Source organism: Podarcis pityusensis, assembly GCF_964106645.2.
Source record: "Podarcis pityusensis genome assembly, chromosome: 13".
NCBI lineage: Eukaryota > Metazoa > Chordata > Lepidosauria > Squamata > Lacertidae > Podarcis > Podarcis pityusensis.
In genome coordinates, this window is record NC_138038.1 from 20,738,425 (window position 1) to 20,756,901 (window position 18,477).

General features: G+C 42.7%; 2 protein-coding genes across 4 annotated transcripts in view; one reads left to right on the top strand and one right to left on the bottom strand.

Annotated features, from left to right (window-relative positions):
- The window catches only part of IGF2BP1 (insulin like growth factor 2 mRNA binding protein 1), a 70,500-nt gene extending 54,076 nt beyond the window's left edge, over positions 1-16,424 (bottom strand). The window contains exons 1-2 of one of the 3 annotated variants that reach the window (XM_080979365.1): positions 15,734-16,424; positions 13,978-14,038 (exon numbers count right to left, since the gene is read on the bottom strand). In XM_080979365.1, the coding sequence (XP_080835491.1) occupies positions 13,978-14,038; positions 15,734-15,908 (236 nt within the window). In that variant the 5' untranslated portion in view covers positions 15,909-16,424. The remainder of the gene's footprint in view (positions 1-13,977; positions 14,039-15,733) is intronic. The other 2 variants (XM_080979364.1, XM_080979366.1) reach the window with 2 other exon arrangements.
- The window catches only part of CALCOCO2 (calcium binding and coiled-coil domain 2), a gene marked incomplete at its 5' end in the record, with an annotated part of 193,952 nt that overhangs the window by 65,704 nt on the left and 109,771 nt on the right, over positions 1-18,477 (top strand). The window lies entirely within an intron of this gene.

Below are 18,477 nucleotides of genomic sequence, written 5' to 3' on the forward strand. Positions count from 1 at the left end.
TCCTGCTGCTGCCATGCCGCTGGAGCACGATTTCTGTTCTCATCCTGAAGCAAAGTTCTTAACCTGAGGTAATATTTCTGGGTTACCGGAGTCTGTAACCTGAAGCGTATGTAACCCAAGGTACCACTGTACGGTCATACCTTGGTTGTCAAACGCCTTGGTAATTGGACGTTTTGGTTCCCAAGCGCAGCAAACCCAGAAGTGAGTGTTCCGGTTTGCAAATGTTCTTCAGAAGCCGGACGTCCGACGGGGCTTCTGATTGGCTGCAGGAGCTTCCTGCAGCCAATCAGAAGCCGCACTTTGGTTCCTGAACATTTTCGAAGTCGAACGGACTTCTGGAACGGATTCTGTTCGACTTCCAAGGCAATCAGAAGCCGCAGAAGCTCCATCGGATGTTTGGGTTCCAAAGAACGTCCACAAATCAGAACAGTCACTTCCGGGTTTGCGGCGTTCAGGAGCCAAAAGCTCCGAGCACCAAGGCTTTCAGGATTGAAGGTAAAGGTAAAGGATCCCTGACAGTTATGTCCAGTCGCGAACGACTCTGGGGTTGTGGTGCTGATCTTGCTTTAGTGGCCGAGGGAGCCGACATTTGTCCGCAGACAGTTTTTCGGGGTCATGTGGCCAGCACAGGGCAGTGAGCTGAAAATGGGTGTTTTCTCATATTGCCCCTGTATTTTGGAATGCCCTTCCCTCTCTGCCATAAGTGAACCAGCAACCACAAGTTGCTTTCAACATCTTCACTTTCCCTGACCCATCAGACTGCACACTATTTTATGTGTTTGTGGCCCATGACTTCCTGTTTTATTTGATTTTATATGCTCTTTTATACTGCAGTTTTATTGGTTTTGGGCTGCATTTCTGTTTTAACAATATCAAATTTTTTTTAACTGTACACTGCTTAGAGGTTTAAAAAACATTAAGTTGTTTATAAATGCTATATAATGCTTTGTATTTATTTTTTTGAAATAAAAACTTGCAGTTGTTTGTATTTAGGCCATGGTATGCTTGTAATTATAAACCACATATCCTTTCCCTCTTTATATGTTTTATTATTACTTAATACATTACGTAAGTGTCTTCTTTACCGATTGTGACAACTTACTCTTTTCTCTCTCTTTGCAAACAAATTTCTCTTTTCTTTTTCCCCCTGTCACCTGTTTATACTTTTAATTACCGTATTTTTCGCACCATAGGACGCACCGGACAATAGGACGCACTTTGTTTTAGAGGGGGGAGAACAAGAAAAAAAAATTCTCCCCCTCTCTGCCCAGCGCCCCTTCAGCGAAGCGGCAGGAGGCGCTGCGCAGAGAGGGGGAGAATTTTCCCCCTCTTGTTTTCCCGCTCTAAAACAATGTGCCGTTTAAGGTGCGTTCAGGCGGCTACCTTGGAAGCCTGGAGAGCGAGAGGGGTCGGTGTGCACTGACCCCTCTCGCTCTCCAGGCTTCAGGTTCCTTTTGACCTGCTCTTTGGGGCTGGCGGGGGGAAGCCCACCACCAGCCCCAAAGAGCAGGTCAGGGAGCAGCGGAAAGGCGCAGCGGAGAGGCTCCTGCCATAGCCGCGCATCACCTCTCCAGCCGGGAGAGGGTCGCGGGGCTATGGCGTCTTCGCTCCATAGGACGCACACACATTTCCCCTTCATTTTTGAAGGGGAAAAAGTGCATCCTATAGAGCGAAAAATACGGTACTTTAAAAAATATGCTGATAGATAGGCAATGCAACCCAGAAGTCTTATTCAGCTGGGCTGAATGAACGTGGCTTTGAATCCAAGCAATACATCTTAATTGATCTGAAAATCTGTTTGGGAGTTGTGTTCCTTTGGCTTCTAGCTATTCTCAACTTGTTGGATAGTGGAAAACTACCCAGAAAGAGTAAACCCAGGGGGGACTTCACTTCTACTGTTCTCAGATTTTGCAGCTCTGTGTACACAAACTTGCACAGACTGTGTCCCAAGCTCTACATTAGCGATCTCAAACTTTGTCCAGGGCTAGGCTTCCTAAGTCAATAATGTATGCTCCCCATTCATATCATTTATTGACAATAGTGCAGTAATCTCCGTCTGTCTCAGTCACAGCAGACACTATGGAAAAATGATCTTAAGGCTCTGAGCCCTGTGAATGTGAGCTGAAACTGTAATGCAAAAAGCTTTGCAAATCTGTTTCGATGTCATATGGATGACTGCAGACAAGACTTAACCCCTGCACATGTATTTGTCCTGGTGACTGGCAACTCCTTAAAATTTTTCAAAATCATTTTGAGTTTAGAATGCTTAACTGAAGTCATTAATTTCTACTTCTTGTGGTCAGGCAAGAAGCAAACTGTGTGTGTACACTCAATGAATGCTAGCCTTGCATAAAGGTAAAAGGACCCCTGAACAGTTAAGTCCAGTCAAAGGCGACTACGGGATTGCGGCGCTCATCTTGCTTTCAGGCCAAGGGAGCCAGCGTTTGTCCACAGACAGCTTTCCGGGAGGTCAAGTGGCCAGCATGACTAAACCGCTACTGGTGTCGGAGGACCGTGACCAGTGCCAGAGCGCATGGAAACACAGTTTACCTTCCCTCCACCTATTTATCTACTTGCACTGGCGTGCTTTCAAACTGCTAGGTTGGCAGGAGCTGGGACAGAGCAACAGGAGCTCACCCCATCGCCGGGATTCAAACCGCCGACCTTCCGATCGGCAAGCCCAAGAGGCTCAGTAGTTTAGACCACAGCGCCACCCGCATCCCTTCCTTACAGGAACCTGGACCCATGTGCTTGGATGGAAGCGGGCAGGGTCGCTGATAGGATTCTTAAACAAAATAAACCCAGAGACAGCTGAATTTGGCTTGTGTGAGAAGCGAGGGGTCCCAAACAGAACTCTAGCAACAGGACCTGGGCACCTATCTCTGCCACAGTCTCTGTACCTACCAGATCAGCAAAATCAGGCGACACAAGGAGCCAATAGGATTCCACCAGGTGTTATAAAGCTGCTGGCTTTGAGCTGGCTCTTTAGTCTGAACAACGCGGCTCAGACACAGATTGCTAAGACCGCCCATCCTCACTTGGTCCAGGGTGGATCTGATTTAAATCAAATTGATTTAAATCACTAGTCAGTAAGACTTGATTTAAATCATTTTTTTACAGAGAGACTCATTCTTGCTGGTATAATCTTAATATTTACAACCAGATGAAGGTTTCGTTTTTGGAATAATGAATTTTTAGAGTAGTTTTTTTTACAGTTATATCAAAAATTACTGATTTGGTTATACTATTAGAAATACATAGACAGATAATTATGAAATTATTGTGAGGTTTAATAAGTTAACTGTTTATATTTGGACAACTTTTCAGCTGTACTTTATTGGAAGGAGAAAAATAATCATTTCGTGAATAAAAATTTAAACAATTTATTTAACTAAAACAATAACATTATAGCATATGTATCCATGTTTGTTAACTGATTATGTGGTTAAACGATTTTAAAAAAAAAAAAACTTAGACTGAGTTTCAGCACACATGAAAAACTTAAAACAAATCCTTATTTCCTGATGAATAACCTTTGGAGTAGAATGTAACTTAAATAGAAAACTATCTTTAGAAAGATGTTTCTTCCAAAAGCATTCCATTTTAAAAATCCGATTTAAATTAAAAATAATCTGATTTAAATTTGAAAAATCTGATTATTATTTTTTTAAAAAATCATTGATTTTTATCCACTCTGCTTGGTTCACTGCACACCTTTGGGTCACTAGCCCTGGTACTAACAGGAATAGCTCTAATTTTTCCACCCTCTCTTTTCCTTGCCTCCTCCCCTTTTTTAGTATTCAGGTGTTCAAAATTAACCACGCACCACGTGCATTTTGCACCAAGTGAAGATGCCTGGGTGCCAGGATCATTGGATCTGGAGTGTTTTCACATACTAATACCCCATTCTGTAGAATTCGACCAGTTATGTTTTATTCGCACAATCAGAATGAATTTCAGGGACCACATTGCTTTTTCTGTGCAGCGTGAGCAGCAGCTGTCACCATTAAGAAAAAGAGGTCAGAATAGGCCAATATGTATGTGGATGGTCCCTGGATTGAGCGACTTTTCTTCTTTAAGTTCTCAAAGCTCTTAACCTAGCTCAAGGTTGTCATCAGAACTAGCCAGATATGTAACTGAGAATCAATCACAGTCAGTCCATCATTTGCAAAATAAGACTTTAGCGCCGTCTTGCCCCAAAATGGAAACTAGGCTTTCCGTTTTGACGACTGCAACCTTGGTTTAAGGAGCCATTTGGCACCTAGCTTATATTTCTGAGTTTCTAATACTACTCTCACATGTTTGTCTCTCTTTCCTCCTTTCCTTTTTAATGTTAATAGACCAATTCTATGTACATATATGGTATAATGGATCAAAAGAATATACGTGAACAAAAAGCTTAACCTGTGATATTCAACACACTCCTCAGACATAAAATTATGTATAACTCAACCACAGTGGTACCTCGGGTTACATACGCTTCAGGTTACATATGCTTCAGGTTACATACTCCGCTAACCCAGAAATAGTACCTTGGGTTAAGAACTTTGCTTCAGGATGAGAACAGAAATTGTGCTCCGGCGGTGCGGCAGCAGCAGGAGGCCCCATTAGCTAAAGTGGTGCTTCAGGTTAAGAACAGTTTCAGGTTAAGAACAGACCTCCGGAACGAATTAAGTACTTAACCCGAGGTACCACTGTATGCTGGAATTTTTTTACCAGTAAACCTCATGCACCACCTCTCAGTGGAAAGTAGAGATGTTTGAAAGATCTGCCTTTTTGTTAATTTACTTACTAAAGCCACAACCCTCAGAACCACCATTCTTCTACAACCATCTTTTAACCATTGGGCTATCTAGCTCTCTAACTGGCCAGCTCTCTAGAGTCTTACTCTTGTTCGTGTTCTCGTAATTCTCCTTAGAGGTAAGTCAGAATTATTTCTATTTTGCTGATGGGGATCTCAGAATGAGAAATAGTGACTCGCCCGAGACTATGCAAATAGCAGGAATCTGACTCTCAAGATTCCTCAAGGCGATTCTGTATCTTATTGGCTTCCAACCAATCTTGTACAGGTTCATGTAAACTTTTTCCCCCAGCCCAAAGTCAGTGAATTTGCACAAGCTGAGTTAGTCTTCTGGAAGGTTCAACACAAGGCTGGATCAAGACAAAACATGTTTTTGATTCAACTTCTTTCCTAAGATTGTCAGGCAGGAGGCAATTTTGTCATACATACGTATTCTGCATTAGTTGGGAAGTGGGATCAGCAAAAGCCGCAAAAAAGAAATGTCTATTCAGATCTAGACAAAATATTTGTCTTGAATTCATCTTTCATGAAAAACATGCCTAAGTCCCAGTGAAATAAATGAGACCAGGGCTTAAATCCAGAGATTTAATGGTGACATGTTCTGCATTCACACCATGCATTTAAAGAACATTGTTTTGCTCCAAAGAATCCTATAGCTCATTAAGGATTGCGAATTGTAGTTTTGTGAGGGGTATACTATGGTTCCCAGGATTTTTGAAGGAAAGCAATGTGCTTTAAAACTGTTTTACACATACAGTCATACCTTGGTTGTCGAACGCCTTGCGACTTGAACGTTTTGGCTCCCAAACACTGCAAACCTGGAAGTGAGTGTTCCGGTTTGCGAACGTTTTTTGGAAGCCGAACGTCTGATGCGGCTTCCGATTGGCTGAAGGAAGCTCCTGCAGCCAACCGGAAGCAGTGCCTTGGTTTTCGAACATTTTCAGAAGTCGAACCGACTTCCAGAACGGATTAAGTTTGAGAACCAAGGCATGCTGTATATACGAAGCCTGTGTGTACATCGAACGTCTTACTAGCTGCTGAGGCATAAACTGATTTAAACCCATTCTTAAATCTGAATCTTCTTAGTTGGATTGTTCCATTAATCAAGCGTCCAGCAGAGGTTTTTAAACACCTTTGACTACAGACTTCAAAAAAGTGATATTAAAGAAGATGTTCTTAAGCACTCGGCTGAAAGGAAAGTGGATCTCCTTTGCATCACTTGGGATAGAATCCTAACTTTTTCTCTTGCTCTAATACACCAAAGAATGCAGCATTAGAGAGCACAGAAATGTAGCGTTTGAAGGGGTACCAAGGGTCATCTAGTCCAACCTCCTGCAATGCAGGAATCTCAATGAAAACATCGATGGCAGATGGCCGCCTAACCTCTGCTTAAAAACCTCCAAGGAAGGAGAGTCCACTGATTCAGATCCTACCCTCCGCAGCAGGAGAAAACAGCCATTTTGATAATTGAAGATGGCTATCATATCTCCTCTCAGTCTCCTCTTTACCAGGCTAAACATACCCAATTCCCTCAACCGTTCCCCACAAGGCTTGGTTTCCATACCCTTTACGATTGCAAGAATTCCTGAAACCTGACATTTCCCACCAGAACTTCATAAAATAGGACCACCACCACTTTAATGCAGGAAGAGGGCCTTATATCTATGAGTCACAGCACTGGTCCATGATGGTCTAAAATGACTGGCCACATCTCTCCATGGTCTCAGATGGGGGACTTTCTCTCAGCAACACTAAGAGATGCTGGAATTGAAGCTGAGAACACATGAATGATCTTGGGGGCCAAACAAGTTGCCCACCTTCTCCTAGCAGATCCACAGCCTTCAAAACAAAACTCAAGTATTAAGACAAGCAATAAGAAAAAGGGACACTGAGGTTCAGATAAATAGACACTGCTCATCCCACAGAATGGCAAAAACACCACCAAATGCATCATAGAATTGTAGAGTTGGAAGGGACCCTGTGGGTCATCTAGTTCACTAATTCACTACAGTGGTACCTTGGGTTAAGAACTTAATTCATTCTGGAGATCTGTTCTTAACCTGAAACTGTTCTTAACCTGAGGTACCACTTTAGCTAATGGGGCCTCCTGCTGCTGCTGCGCTGCTGGCGCACGATTTCTGTTCTCATCCTGAGGTAAAGTTCTTAACGCAAGGTATTATTTCTGGGTTAGCAGAGTCTGTAACCTGAAGCGTCTCTAACCTGAAGCGTCTGTAACCCGAGGTACCACTGTACTATCTTCCTTGGGAATAGCAGGTTCTGTTATTTATAATCCCATTATGATGGGATTCTGCTTCCCTGCTACTGGGGAGGGGAGGAAAGGGAAGTCCTATTTGTTACACAACTGGGCTGCTACAACTGAACCCTACCCCAAAACACAATACCAAATTGTTTACTCAGAACTGCATCCGACTAAGTAAAATGAGGTTTAAAGGTAAAGGTACCCCTGACCGTTAGGTCCAGTCGCAGACGACTCTGGGGTTGTACGCTTACCTCGCTCTATAGGTCGAGGGAGCCAGCGTTTGTCCGCAGACAGCTTCCAGTTCATGTGGCCAGCATGACTAAGCAGCTTCTGGCGAACCAGAGCAGCGCTTGGAAACGCGGGAGCAGTACCTATTTATCTACTTGCACTTTGACGTGCTTTCGAACTGCTAGGTGGGCAGGAGCTGGGACCGAGCAACGGGAGCTCACCCCGTCGCGGGGATTCGAACCCCCAACCTTCTGATCGGCAAGCCCTAGGCTCTGTGGTTTAGATCACAGTGCCACCTGCGTCCACAAACAAGGTTTACTCCTAGCTAAATACGCACTGGCTTGTGGTAGGAATACCCACACATCCAAACCCAAACCATCATCCTGGCCTAGTCTAAGTCAGAGGTCCTCAAATATGCAGAGAACTGCACATGACAACAGGACCCAAAGAACCATTTGGCAAATGCTGTGAACCCAAGGGAAGACATGGGGCTAATGTTTCTCAAGCAGCAAGCTGCAATATGGGGGAATAGACTGCTCAAAAAGAAAAGGGCACAATTCCCCTGTCCCGGGTAAAGGATCCTGGTTTTCAAAGTTCTGCCTCACCAATATGCACAAGTACCTTCCTCTCTTCATAAATGCAGCATCTTAGACCCCAGGAATCATGGACACTGCCATTTAACTATACAGTACGTGGTGTAAAGTTGAAAACAAATTACAGTGGTAACTTGGGTTACATATGCTTCAGGTTACATACACTTCAGGTTACAGACTCCACTAACCCAGAAATAGTACCTCGGGTTAAAAACTTTGCTTCAGGATGAGAACAGAAATCGCGCAGCGGCAGCAGGAGGCCCCATTAGCTAAAGTGGTGCTTCAGGTTAAGAACAGTTTCAGGTTAAGAATGGACCTCCGGAACCAATTAAGTACTTAACCCAAGGTACCACTGTACAACTAAGAAGCTGCACTTTCTTCTCCCAAATCTTGTGGTCCTTGTGGTCTCTTCCAACTCTATGATTCTATGATCTTTAGCATGCCATCTTTTTAGAGGGCGACAACTCGTAGGTATCACAACTTCTAGAACCAATTATCATTCTACGCATCTTCTAAAGCAAATATTTGCTGCTTTGTTGCAAGTGTCACTACCCTCTCAGGAAACTCTGAACTTTCCCACCAATGCTTCCCCCTGCCTTTAAAAAAACCCCCCACAAAAGTTCACTAAATTTAATAGGGCATGCCATGCAATCTGTATTTGTAAACCTGCACATTTCCTTGGAGGCAAGCCCCACTATTCTCAGTGGGGCTGACTCCAGGTAAGTGTGCATAGGAATTAAGGTTTAAGAAATCTTTTGTGGTGTCACCAAGGGAAACGCATTCAACTCATAAAGTCAGCATGTATCTGCTGAGCAGGCTAGTTATTAGCTACCAATAAACAGAACCTCCTATAAGGGGTCTTGGGAGTTGATTCTCTATCTTAGGTGCTTGGGATTTTTAAATGCTAAATTTGTCTTATTTTTTTTCAAGAATCTCTTCCATTTTCCAAACTTTCTCAACTGTTTGCTGCCACAATTCTGAAAAGCATCCGTTTTTCTGGGTATTTTGGGAAGTTTGAGGGGAAATGAATACATAAAAAGGGGCTTGGGAAGAATGGCATTTATCATTTGAGGTATGTTTCCCTGCAAATGCAAAACAAGAATGACTTGTGAATTCTCCTAAAACTTCTATTTTTCCTTTATGTAAAATATGAACACTTTTCTAACCAGTGAAAAACTGCCCCCTTGTTCCCTCTTCAGCTGAAACTGGTAAGAACTAAATAGGTGCTTATAATTCTCCTAAGGCTACACTTTCCCTGAGACTTAGCCCTATTGGGACTTACCTCTGAGTAAAATGCATAGGTTTGGACTGCCTGTGCCTCTCTAACTTTAAAAATTTCAACCAGGAAGATCCAATTAATTCACATTACTCAAAAGGTACCAGGTCCAAGCTGAAGACAAGACATACTTTTCTTGATCCATGGGATCTCCCTCATGTGAATTAGCAGTGCGTCATGCAGAAAAAGTATGCAGCATGGGATCAATAGAAGCGATCCAGCAATGAAGCGAAACGTGAAACTTTCCCTGTCACATGTTGGCTCTCTTGCCACTTAGGGGTAACTGCTTCACACCAACCTTTTCCCATTTTTATTGCCTCTAAGTGGGGCTACTTTGGGGGCCCATCTTTAACTCTATGAACAGTTCCTGGATTGGAAATCAGTCAATACAGTAGTACCTCAGGTTAAGTACTTAATTCGTTCTGGAGGTCCGTTCTTAACATGAAACTGTTCTTAACCTCAAGCACCACTTTAGCTAATGGGGCCTCCTGCTGCCATCGTGCCACTGGAGCACGATTTCTGTTCTCATCCTGAAGCAAAGTTCTTAACCCGAGGTACTATTTCTGGGTTAGCGGAGTCTGTAACCTGAAGCATATGTAACCTGAAACGTATGTAACTCGAGGTACCACTGTATTGCAAAAGAGATTTTAAGTCTACACGTCATTTCTGCCTTTCCTGTCCCTAATACCCATTTCATTTTATGAGCTTACTTTTATACCCCCAACAATTCACTAGGAAAGACACTGTTGCCTGTAACCAAAAAAATATATGAAGCAATACCAAACAGGTAAATCTACCAAAATAGGTATGCAAAAAGCAAAACAGAACCATTTTGAAATAGTACGTTTAAGCTCATTTAAGTGAAAGCTTTTAGCATGATTCCAACTTTCTTTCCTTTTGATGCAAAACAAGTGTAAAGTTAACCCTTTTGTTGGGGAACTGAACAGTAACAAATTAAAGCAAATGTTTTTTTGTAGATTCTCCCATTAAAGTTAAGGCTGCAAACCTCTACACACAATCACCCTGGGAATAAGCTCCATTAAACTCAATGTGACTTCCTTCTGAGTAGGCATGAATAGGACTCCCCTGTTAGTTCCTTGTTTGTTGTAAGGATAAAAAGCTCACAGACACACGATCTTCAGCTAAATTTGTAGAAAACTACACATCTACTCTAAGCTTTCACACATTCTATTAAAAAGAGCCTAACTTAAGACACTGCACATGTATTGACGAGATACCTTAAGCAAGTTTTCTCATAATTCTACAGAAGTTAACCCCAAACAACAACAAAAATCCTAATAATTAATAAGTGTGCTACTTTTGTGAATAACAAAGCTTAGCTATACCTGTAGAAAAACTGCCTTAAAACCATCACATGCAACATGTCCCTATTAGTTAGAATTTTGACTACAGAGGTATAATCACTGTTTCCTTAGTTACTAAATTTCATTCTCTCTATGCTAGTCACTTCCAGTCTTTCATATTTGGAATGTTTGCTTGATGGATTCACTTAATTTTTCCCTCCTCTCGTTCTTATCCATTCACATTTGTCCTGGTCCCCCACCCCACCCCACAACTCTATCCACTTCAATCTTTTCAGTCTGAGACAACCCCACCCCTAACCTCCAAACATTTCTTAACATTCTTGAGTCCTTAAAACATCTTCGAGGTTGTTTTAATTAACCCTTTCCACCACCAAAGGAATTTGCTGACTTTTAAGGAATAAAATTGCAAAAAAAAAAATATCCCCCATGTCCTTTTTTCAATAAAGTTATAACTGAAAACACACACGCCAAACACACACAGTCTTTTTAAATATATATAAATCTACACTCACGTTGCAACTCAGGAATACTTTCTGGTAAGTAAATGCAACTTTTAACAAGAATGTCAAGATTAAGTAGAGATATTGCAGTCCCAGAAAGACCCAACAAGACTTCTCATTAAGTAATGGCTTTACTTGTATATAGTTCAGTTTTTCTTAGTAGGAAATCACAAATTTACTTATCCATCTGTGCATCTCACATATTAAGAAAATGTTAACTCTGTGCTTGGTATCTCAACTTGGTATTTGTGGAGCTTCATTTTTAAAAAATATAACATCCTGCAACAACCAATTCATTAAAAACTAGCTGAAATCATTCACAATTGTGGTGGAGATAAGCCCTTTTAGATATATCCAGGACCAACCATTTTTACAGAGGCCAGTAGCACATTCTGCACGTGTTTTAATTACTATTTAAGATAGCCAGGTGGCAGAGTTTATAAATGGTAGGCATGCCATGTCAATAGCAGTGTAGATTATAATCATTCCTAGAAATCATTCCTTTCAAATCTGAGTATTTTGGGGCAACTTCTGGTAAATGAGGCTCAAGAAATAAGCCAAGCTTTATTTATATTTAACTGTGGTTTTACTTCATTAAAAAAAAAAAAAACTGAAAGGATACAGATCATCATGCCTCTGTTTGGCTAGAATTTTCTTCCACTTAAAAGGTGACATTTTTTACAGATTTAGAGAGAAGGGGAAAACAACTCTCACAGTTATTGAGACTATGCTAATCATATTTAATTAACTAGCTGGGTATCATCCCAAACAAGAAAATCAAGTCTCGATACAAGTGAAAGAAAACACCCTAGCCCTGTAAAAATTCAAGCTAGCAGACCACACATTTTTATCAATGGAAAAGTGATCTTGTATGAAATACAGGCTCTCCTTTCTTGCCCTTAATACCTTGCCCAAAAGATTCAACATTTTTACTCTCACTTCTATAGGAAAGAAATGCAAAATCCCTATTGGGAAACTACTGAAGTCACTTTATCACACATCCTGAGCACAAGGTTAAAAATGTATTTTAAGGGAACCTACAAATAAAATCCTGGCATGCAACAGATGACGTCAGACCAACTCTTCTAAGGAAGACTTTGAAAACTCCAACATGGCCACTGACTATTAAGAAGGCAGATGTTTAGATGCATGGAGGTGAAAATATACCCCAGTGATAAGTCGTCTGGGATCTGTTTGATTTCTCTGCCTCAAGTCTACTACCAGGTTTAATTTTTCTTCCTACTTACACCCATATAACCACAATGTGCTTTGAATTACAAAATCTTTCAAGTGATTAATTTGTATATGGTAGATTTCTTAGCATTACTTAGCAAGACTTAAGAGAATCAGCAACTCCTCAAAATCATCAAATTTCTACACAACTGACAGGCTTTTTTTGAAAGCGCTGAACAGGAAACAAGAATAATCAAGTTCCTTTTCTCTCCCTCCAACACCCAATCCCAGCTCCCAAATGTTTATTTTGCTTTGTTTCATTCTAGAATTGCCTGCCCCAAAATCCTTCTCCCAATTGTCATTTTAAACCACAGCTACACTGTGTACCATGCCACAAAGACAGTTACAAGCACTATTGATCACCCATTACACAAGGCCTATGCCTGTTGCTACAATAAAATAAATTATCGAATAGATTTCGGGAGCCTTCCAATCCAGAGGGAGCTGAGGGAAGTCATTCATAAAAAAGAAATGTTATCCTCCATCAGCACATTCTGCTACAAAGTTTGAAAGTCCAAGATATCTACACTCCCCAAAAGGAGAAAGAAATTGTGATGTGAATCACAAAACAGAATATATTGAACTATATAGTAACAAACACTCACATTTCATCCCACCCCCTTTATTTTTTTAAACAACTGCCTGGAAAACACAAATTCACACTGAATTCTGGTGGAACAGCGCATTATGATGTTTGTGTCTCCTAGATTTCACAGGAATGAAGAGTAATTGTAACTTTTCTCCACACCATGTGATTTTTGCTTCACCATGCCTATCCAAATCTGCCATTTTTAATCCAGGCAACCAAACCATTGTACAAGCAGCAAGTACACATATTGAATATGTTAATACCACATTAAAGCATGATGAGATAACTACATCTCCACCAAGGTGTAAAGTTTGAGAATTATTCAGAGGGGCAGCAAATGAGAAAAAAACCAATACATTAAAGCATTAAAACAAAGCATTAAATTAAATCAAAACAAAGCATTAAAAGGTTGCATTGCAGAGGAAAGTCTGTTCAAGTAGGTATTTATTTACAGTAAATGGCCCTGAAATTTACAGAAGAGCGCCTCTGCCTCCCAATTTTCAAATTCCCTCTGAATGTACTGAATTCTGATTTTATCTCTTTTCCCTCTGGTACTTTGTAAGGGGGCAATCCTATGGGCAAGATCCACTAGGATGAGCTGCATAGGATACAGAAGTCAAGCTCAAGGCCCCAACCCTGGCTCAAGACACATCAGAGTATGTTGCTCAGTCTGGATGAGTTGAGGCTTGTGTAAGTCTCCCCAAAAGGGGCGTGGTGGGGGTGGGACCAGAGAGAGGGGCTTAAGGCAGGATCCTAAACCCATTTGACTCAGCCAAGTGATCTGGCAATACAGTGTAAAAGCACTATTTTAAAAGTTTTTCCCTCGTTCAGGATTAAGCAGAGCAGCAGCCCCACTGCTAAACAGGGTTTGGTGTAACTTTGTGACAGCTTAATTTACACCAATTTGCACCAGCTTCTTGCATAGGATTGCTCCGCAAAAGTAACTCTAGGAATTTGGATGGGGGTGGTGGATCAAATTAGCCACCAATTTTGTTTTCTGCTCTCTTCAAAATAGTTTCCTTTCAGAGCAGAGATTGAAAATGCTAATACACCTAGTTTTGTCTGCACAACTCTGGGGAATTTTAAAAACATGGTTTTCTTCTTTTCCTTTAAGCAAACATGGAATTTTCTCAACATGGAAAATTTTAAAGAAATTAAAACAACTGAATTACCTTTGCTTTTTAGGTACTGAGTGTTCAATCTCAAGTTGTTTTCCATGCAGCTCCACTTTGCCTAAAAACACAAGTGTCTTTTTTTAAAAAAACATGTACATATGGAAATCTGGACACCATTCTCACGTACAGCTCAATTTCTGCTCCCATTCCTCATATTTTAATTCAATTTTATTGGAGAATTCAGATTGCCTTCACCAGAAATCCCACTGCCTTGAGATGCGTTTTCCTCTGGATAAAACAAAAAACTGGATTTCAAATTGAGGGGACTAAACAATGGAAGAAACCAATAATGGAGGTTTCCCCATGACCCTACTTTTTGCACATTCAATTCATTCCTCCTTCATATGCTGGAAGATCTGTTTAATCACAGGAAAGGCAATTTTAAGGTTTGCAAGGCCTATTCCGTCGATTTATTCCACCTCAACTTGTTCGGCTGTATCTTTTTTAAAAAAATTAATAAGAAAATCCATGAAAACTGTATTCAGCTGGGAAGAAGGAACGTGAATCTAGAAAAGGATGGGGAAACTAAATTCTAATGTGTTCCTTTCGAGTAAGGGGGAAAAAGAGGTTTTTTTCCCAGCAAAAGGCAACCATCAGCTTTGCTTGCTAGTTCCTCTCTGCCTCTTCTCAATCTCTTAGCAGCATGGCGACCTTCGCGCTAATACACACATCACATGCCCCAGGAAAACCCAGTTTAAAATCAAAATGGCCAAAGTCCAACAACTCCCGTCTTCCCTCCCCACCTCCCACTTCCAGAGGAGCCCCTCTCCCATCCCACAAACCACCTCACACTCTTTTCAAGGACAGAAATAGAGAATTTGATCCCATGGCAAAACCCAAATGGCCTTGCAAGACGAACCACCGAGGCCGGGGGGGGGGGGTTGATCATGGAACCTCGAATTAAGGGAAAGGGGCTTAATATTTTGATTTGATCCCCCCCTTTCATCTCCAGAGAGATCGGGGTCTGATTTGTGGGAGGGGGGCGTCCAAAGACTTCCCGGGAGCAAAAGAGAAAACTGTCATTCTCGCCCTTTTTGTGTGCGCGTTTTCACGTTGCGCGAGGGGGTTTGCCAAATTTTACCCTTTTTCATATATATAAAAAAGGTGAATGCTAAAAAAACGACGACGGTTTAAGGGGGATCCACTATGATAGAAGAGGAAACATTCTGGGTGGGAGGGAGGAGGAATTCAAACAAATAAAAGAATTCTGCGAGCCCTCTAGAAATCCACTGGAAGCAGATGGGAGAAATCCTAGGCCCTACAAGTTGTGTATTACGCAAGACACACAAGAAACATGGTTCTCGACTCGGGGTCAGATAGACAGGGGGAAGGGGGGAGCAAAGCGGTGTGTGTGTCCCCAAGTACCCCAAGTTGCGGATGGGAGGGTAGTGGGGGAGAAATACGAAACGAAAGTGAACTTTCATTGATGACACCCCAGAGGTAGAAAAGAAACAGGGCGGAAGACGCACGAGTACCGGAGAAGTGTGACTGAACGCATCTTTGCAAAACCACATTGTGTGGATCTTGGAAAGGGAAAAGAGGGTCGCCAGAACTGGGAGCGCTAGGTAGTTAACTGCTGCTGCTGCTGTTGTTTTAAAAAAAAGAAGTGTGTTTCTTTAAATTTTTAAATAATTTTTTTAAAAATCTCAAAAAAAACACCCCACAAAAACAAAAAAAACTAAACCCACTACGGCTTCAGAAGGAGAGAGCGGGGGGATGGGGTGGGGAAGACAAGAGAGATCCATTGGCTTACCAGAAAAAGTTTCGATGGCTTTCATGGCCCATTGCTCATCTGGGCAGTCGACAAAGGCGTAGCCAGATTTCACCAAGAACTGGCCACTGAAGGAGATCTTGTGGTCGTTGAAGACTTTCTCCAGATCCGCCGGAGTCACGTTCTCGTTGAGGTTCCCAATATACAGCTTGTTCATGGCTGATGCGTTTTGCACAAAATGTGGGGTAGGTCCAAAAAGGGAGGGAGTCACGGGAGGTGGGAGGGAAAATATATTATCTCACACACCGGGGTGGGGAAAGGAGGGCGATGGTAGGTGGGTGGGTGTGAAACTTTCAACAGATTCTTTAAAAAAAAATCCTACCTCTTTTTTTTTTTTGAGAGAGAAAAAAAGTTTCTTATTCAATCTTGTAGGCCCAGCAAGTAGGAAAAGCCTGTTATTTTGGGTGTGGGGAGGAAAGGTGGGGGTGATCTAAGAGGAAAGAGGGGGGGAAATGTTCCCTGTTTTACGGAATCAATGGGGCTGGTGGGGCTGGATGCAACTTGCTATGGCGGTCTTGGGAAAATGGCTCTTTTTTTTTTCCTTTTCCAGCGGCCCCCCAACTCCTTTTGAGTCGCAGCTCATGTGTCACACTCACACACACACTCACACACACACCACATAGGACGTCTCTGAGGCTGAAGGCAGCCTTTGGCGCCGCCCCTAAATAAAATCGACCTGGAAAAATGAGTGAAAATGTTTGCAAGAGGAAGCCACGTGGTGGAGCCCCAAAAAGGGACCACCCCTCCGAGGGGAGGGGCGCGCGCGCACCGACAGACGCGCTCATGGGCAGAGGCGCGGCAGCTTTCCATTGCTCGCTCTCTTTTTTTTTTTCTACCCCCCCAACTGCAAATACTATTTTATTTACATTTTGCCCATCTTTCCTTCCCTCCCCTTAAAAAACAACAACCCGTTTTCTCCATTTCCTTGTAGAATCCAAATCTGTGTAGTAGGACCACCTCTCGCGCCTCCTCCCCACGCCACCGCTTTTGCTGGAGGGCTGCGACGAGACCCAACCCCCATCGCGACCCCCCTCCCCCCTCTTCCCCCAGCCGGTTCTCCCACCCCTCCCCCTCATGAGCTTCTTCTTAAAGAGTTTGAATGAGATTTTCTGGGTGTAAACTTAATTCAAAGGGCGCTCTGGCTCGCCCGGAGGAAAGAGGGCGGAGGAAGGAAGGATAGCAAGCAGGCGCGCAAGCTAAGCGCGCGCGGTGCACCCGGAGCTTCGCTCTGCCCATCCGCACGATTTGGGGATCGCCTTAGGAAGGGGGGGGTTCAAGAGAAAAAAAGGCGAAGATGACCAGATGCGATCGTGGGGGGTGGTGAGCATGGACGAGAGCCATATTGGAATTTGGTTTGTGTGAGGAGTTGTTGAGGCATTATTAGTGCAATAATAATTGTAGAACTACTGTTGAATCCCCAACACACACACACATATAGATATATAGATAAACAGTAATATATATATATATATATATATATATATATGCAGATGATAGATAGATAAGATATAAAATGGAAACATCCTGTGGGTGGCTGTGATACCGCAGCACACGATCTTCATTTGTGCATCCCGCGGGCCAGAAAGAAAGGTTCACACGTTTGCGAACTTTAAATGTCACGTTAGCGTTTCTTAAGAAAATGTGGCGGGTGCGTTGGAAACGCACGAATCTGAAATGGGCACTTCTCCTCCTCCTCTTGCCATCCAGCTGGTGCTTCTCCTCCGCAAGCATAAAAGCGATTTAATAACCACAATAATAACCATGTATCAACCCTGTTAGAACTTTCTGAAGAAATAATAATAATAATAATAATAATAATAATAATAATGTTGTGTACTGACTAGGCAGCAGCTCGCTCCAAATAGATGGAATGCAAATGCAATGCTAGCCGCTCTCCTTTGCCTTGCAACTTTTCGATGAGTAGTTTTCCTCCTAAACATTTATAGGTTTCCTGTTTTTGTTTTGGTTCGTCAATAAATACCTCACATATCAGCAAAAGGGCAAGAGGAGTTTAGGATCTAGGAAAGGGCGAGGGCGGTTGTTGGACACGGTGCCTGCAATATTGCGCGAGCAGGCATTTGGTTCCATGAATGGACATCGGTGGGAAGCCATCGAAATTAAATATATATTTCTCCACCAACCAAAAGGGCGCCGATTGGACGGCTGCTTCCGCTTAACCCTTGTCTCGCACGAGGCAACATGTGCGCCCCGTCTCCCCCGATTCCTCTTCCTTCTTCTTTTTAAAGTCATCCTTCCACGTGTGTTCTTTTTGGGGTGGGGGAAGATCTGGTTCAATTTATTGAAATAAAAAAGAGGGTGGGGTAAAGTTTGGTTTTATTGCCCCTCCGCCCGATGCTCTAGTTTAAAACCCTGGAGATCTGAGGGGGAACCCCCCCCCTTATTTCTTAACGGCCCGATCCTACGGCACGCTTACTCGGAAGTAAGTCTCCCCGTACGAAACGGGGCATGGATAGCTAGTGGTGCGCCTTTGGCGAGGCGCGCGAAGTCGCCAAAATCTATTTCAGTCACTTTCTGCCAGGGATCAACAGCCGAAGGATGGTTTCCTGAGAAGGGAGTGGGGGACAAAGGGGAAGATGGTGGCTCGCAGCCCTTTCCCACCCGCCTCCCCCTCACTTTTAATGCCTCCTTTCCAGAGGAGGAGGGGGGTGAAATTAAAGGGTGGGTGGGTGTGTGCGTAATAGCCAAGTTGGCTGTGAAGAGGCGCC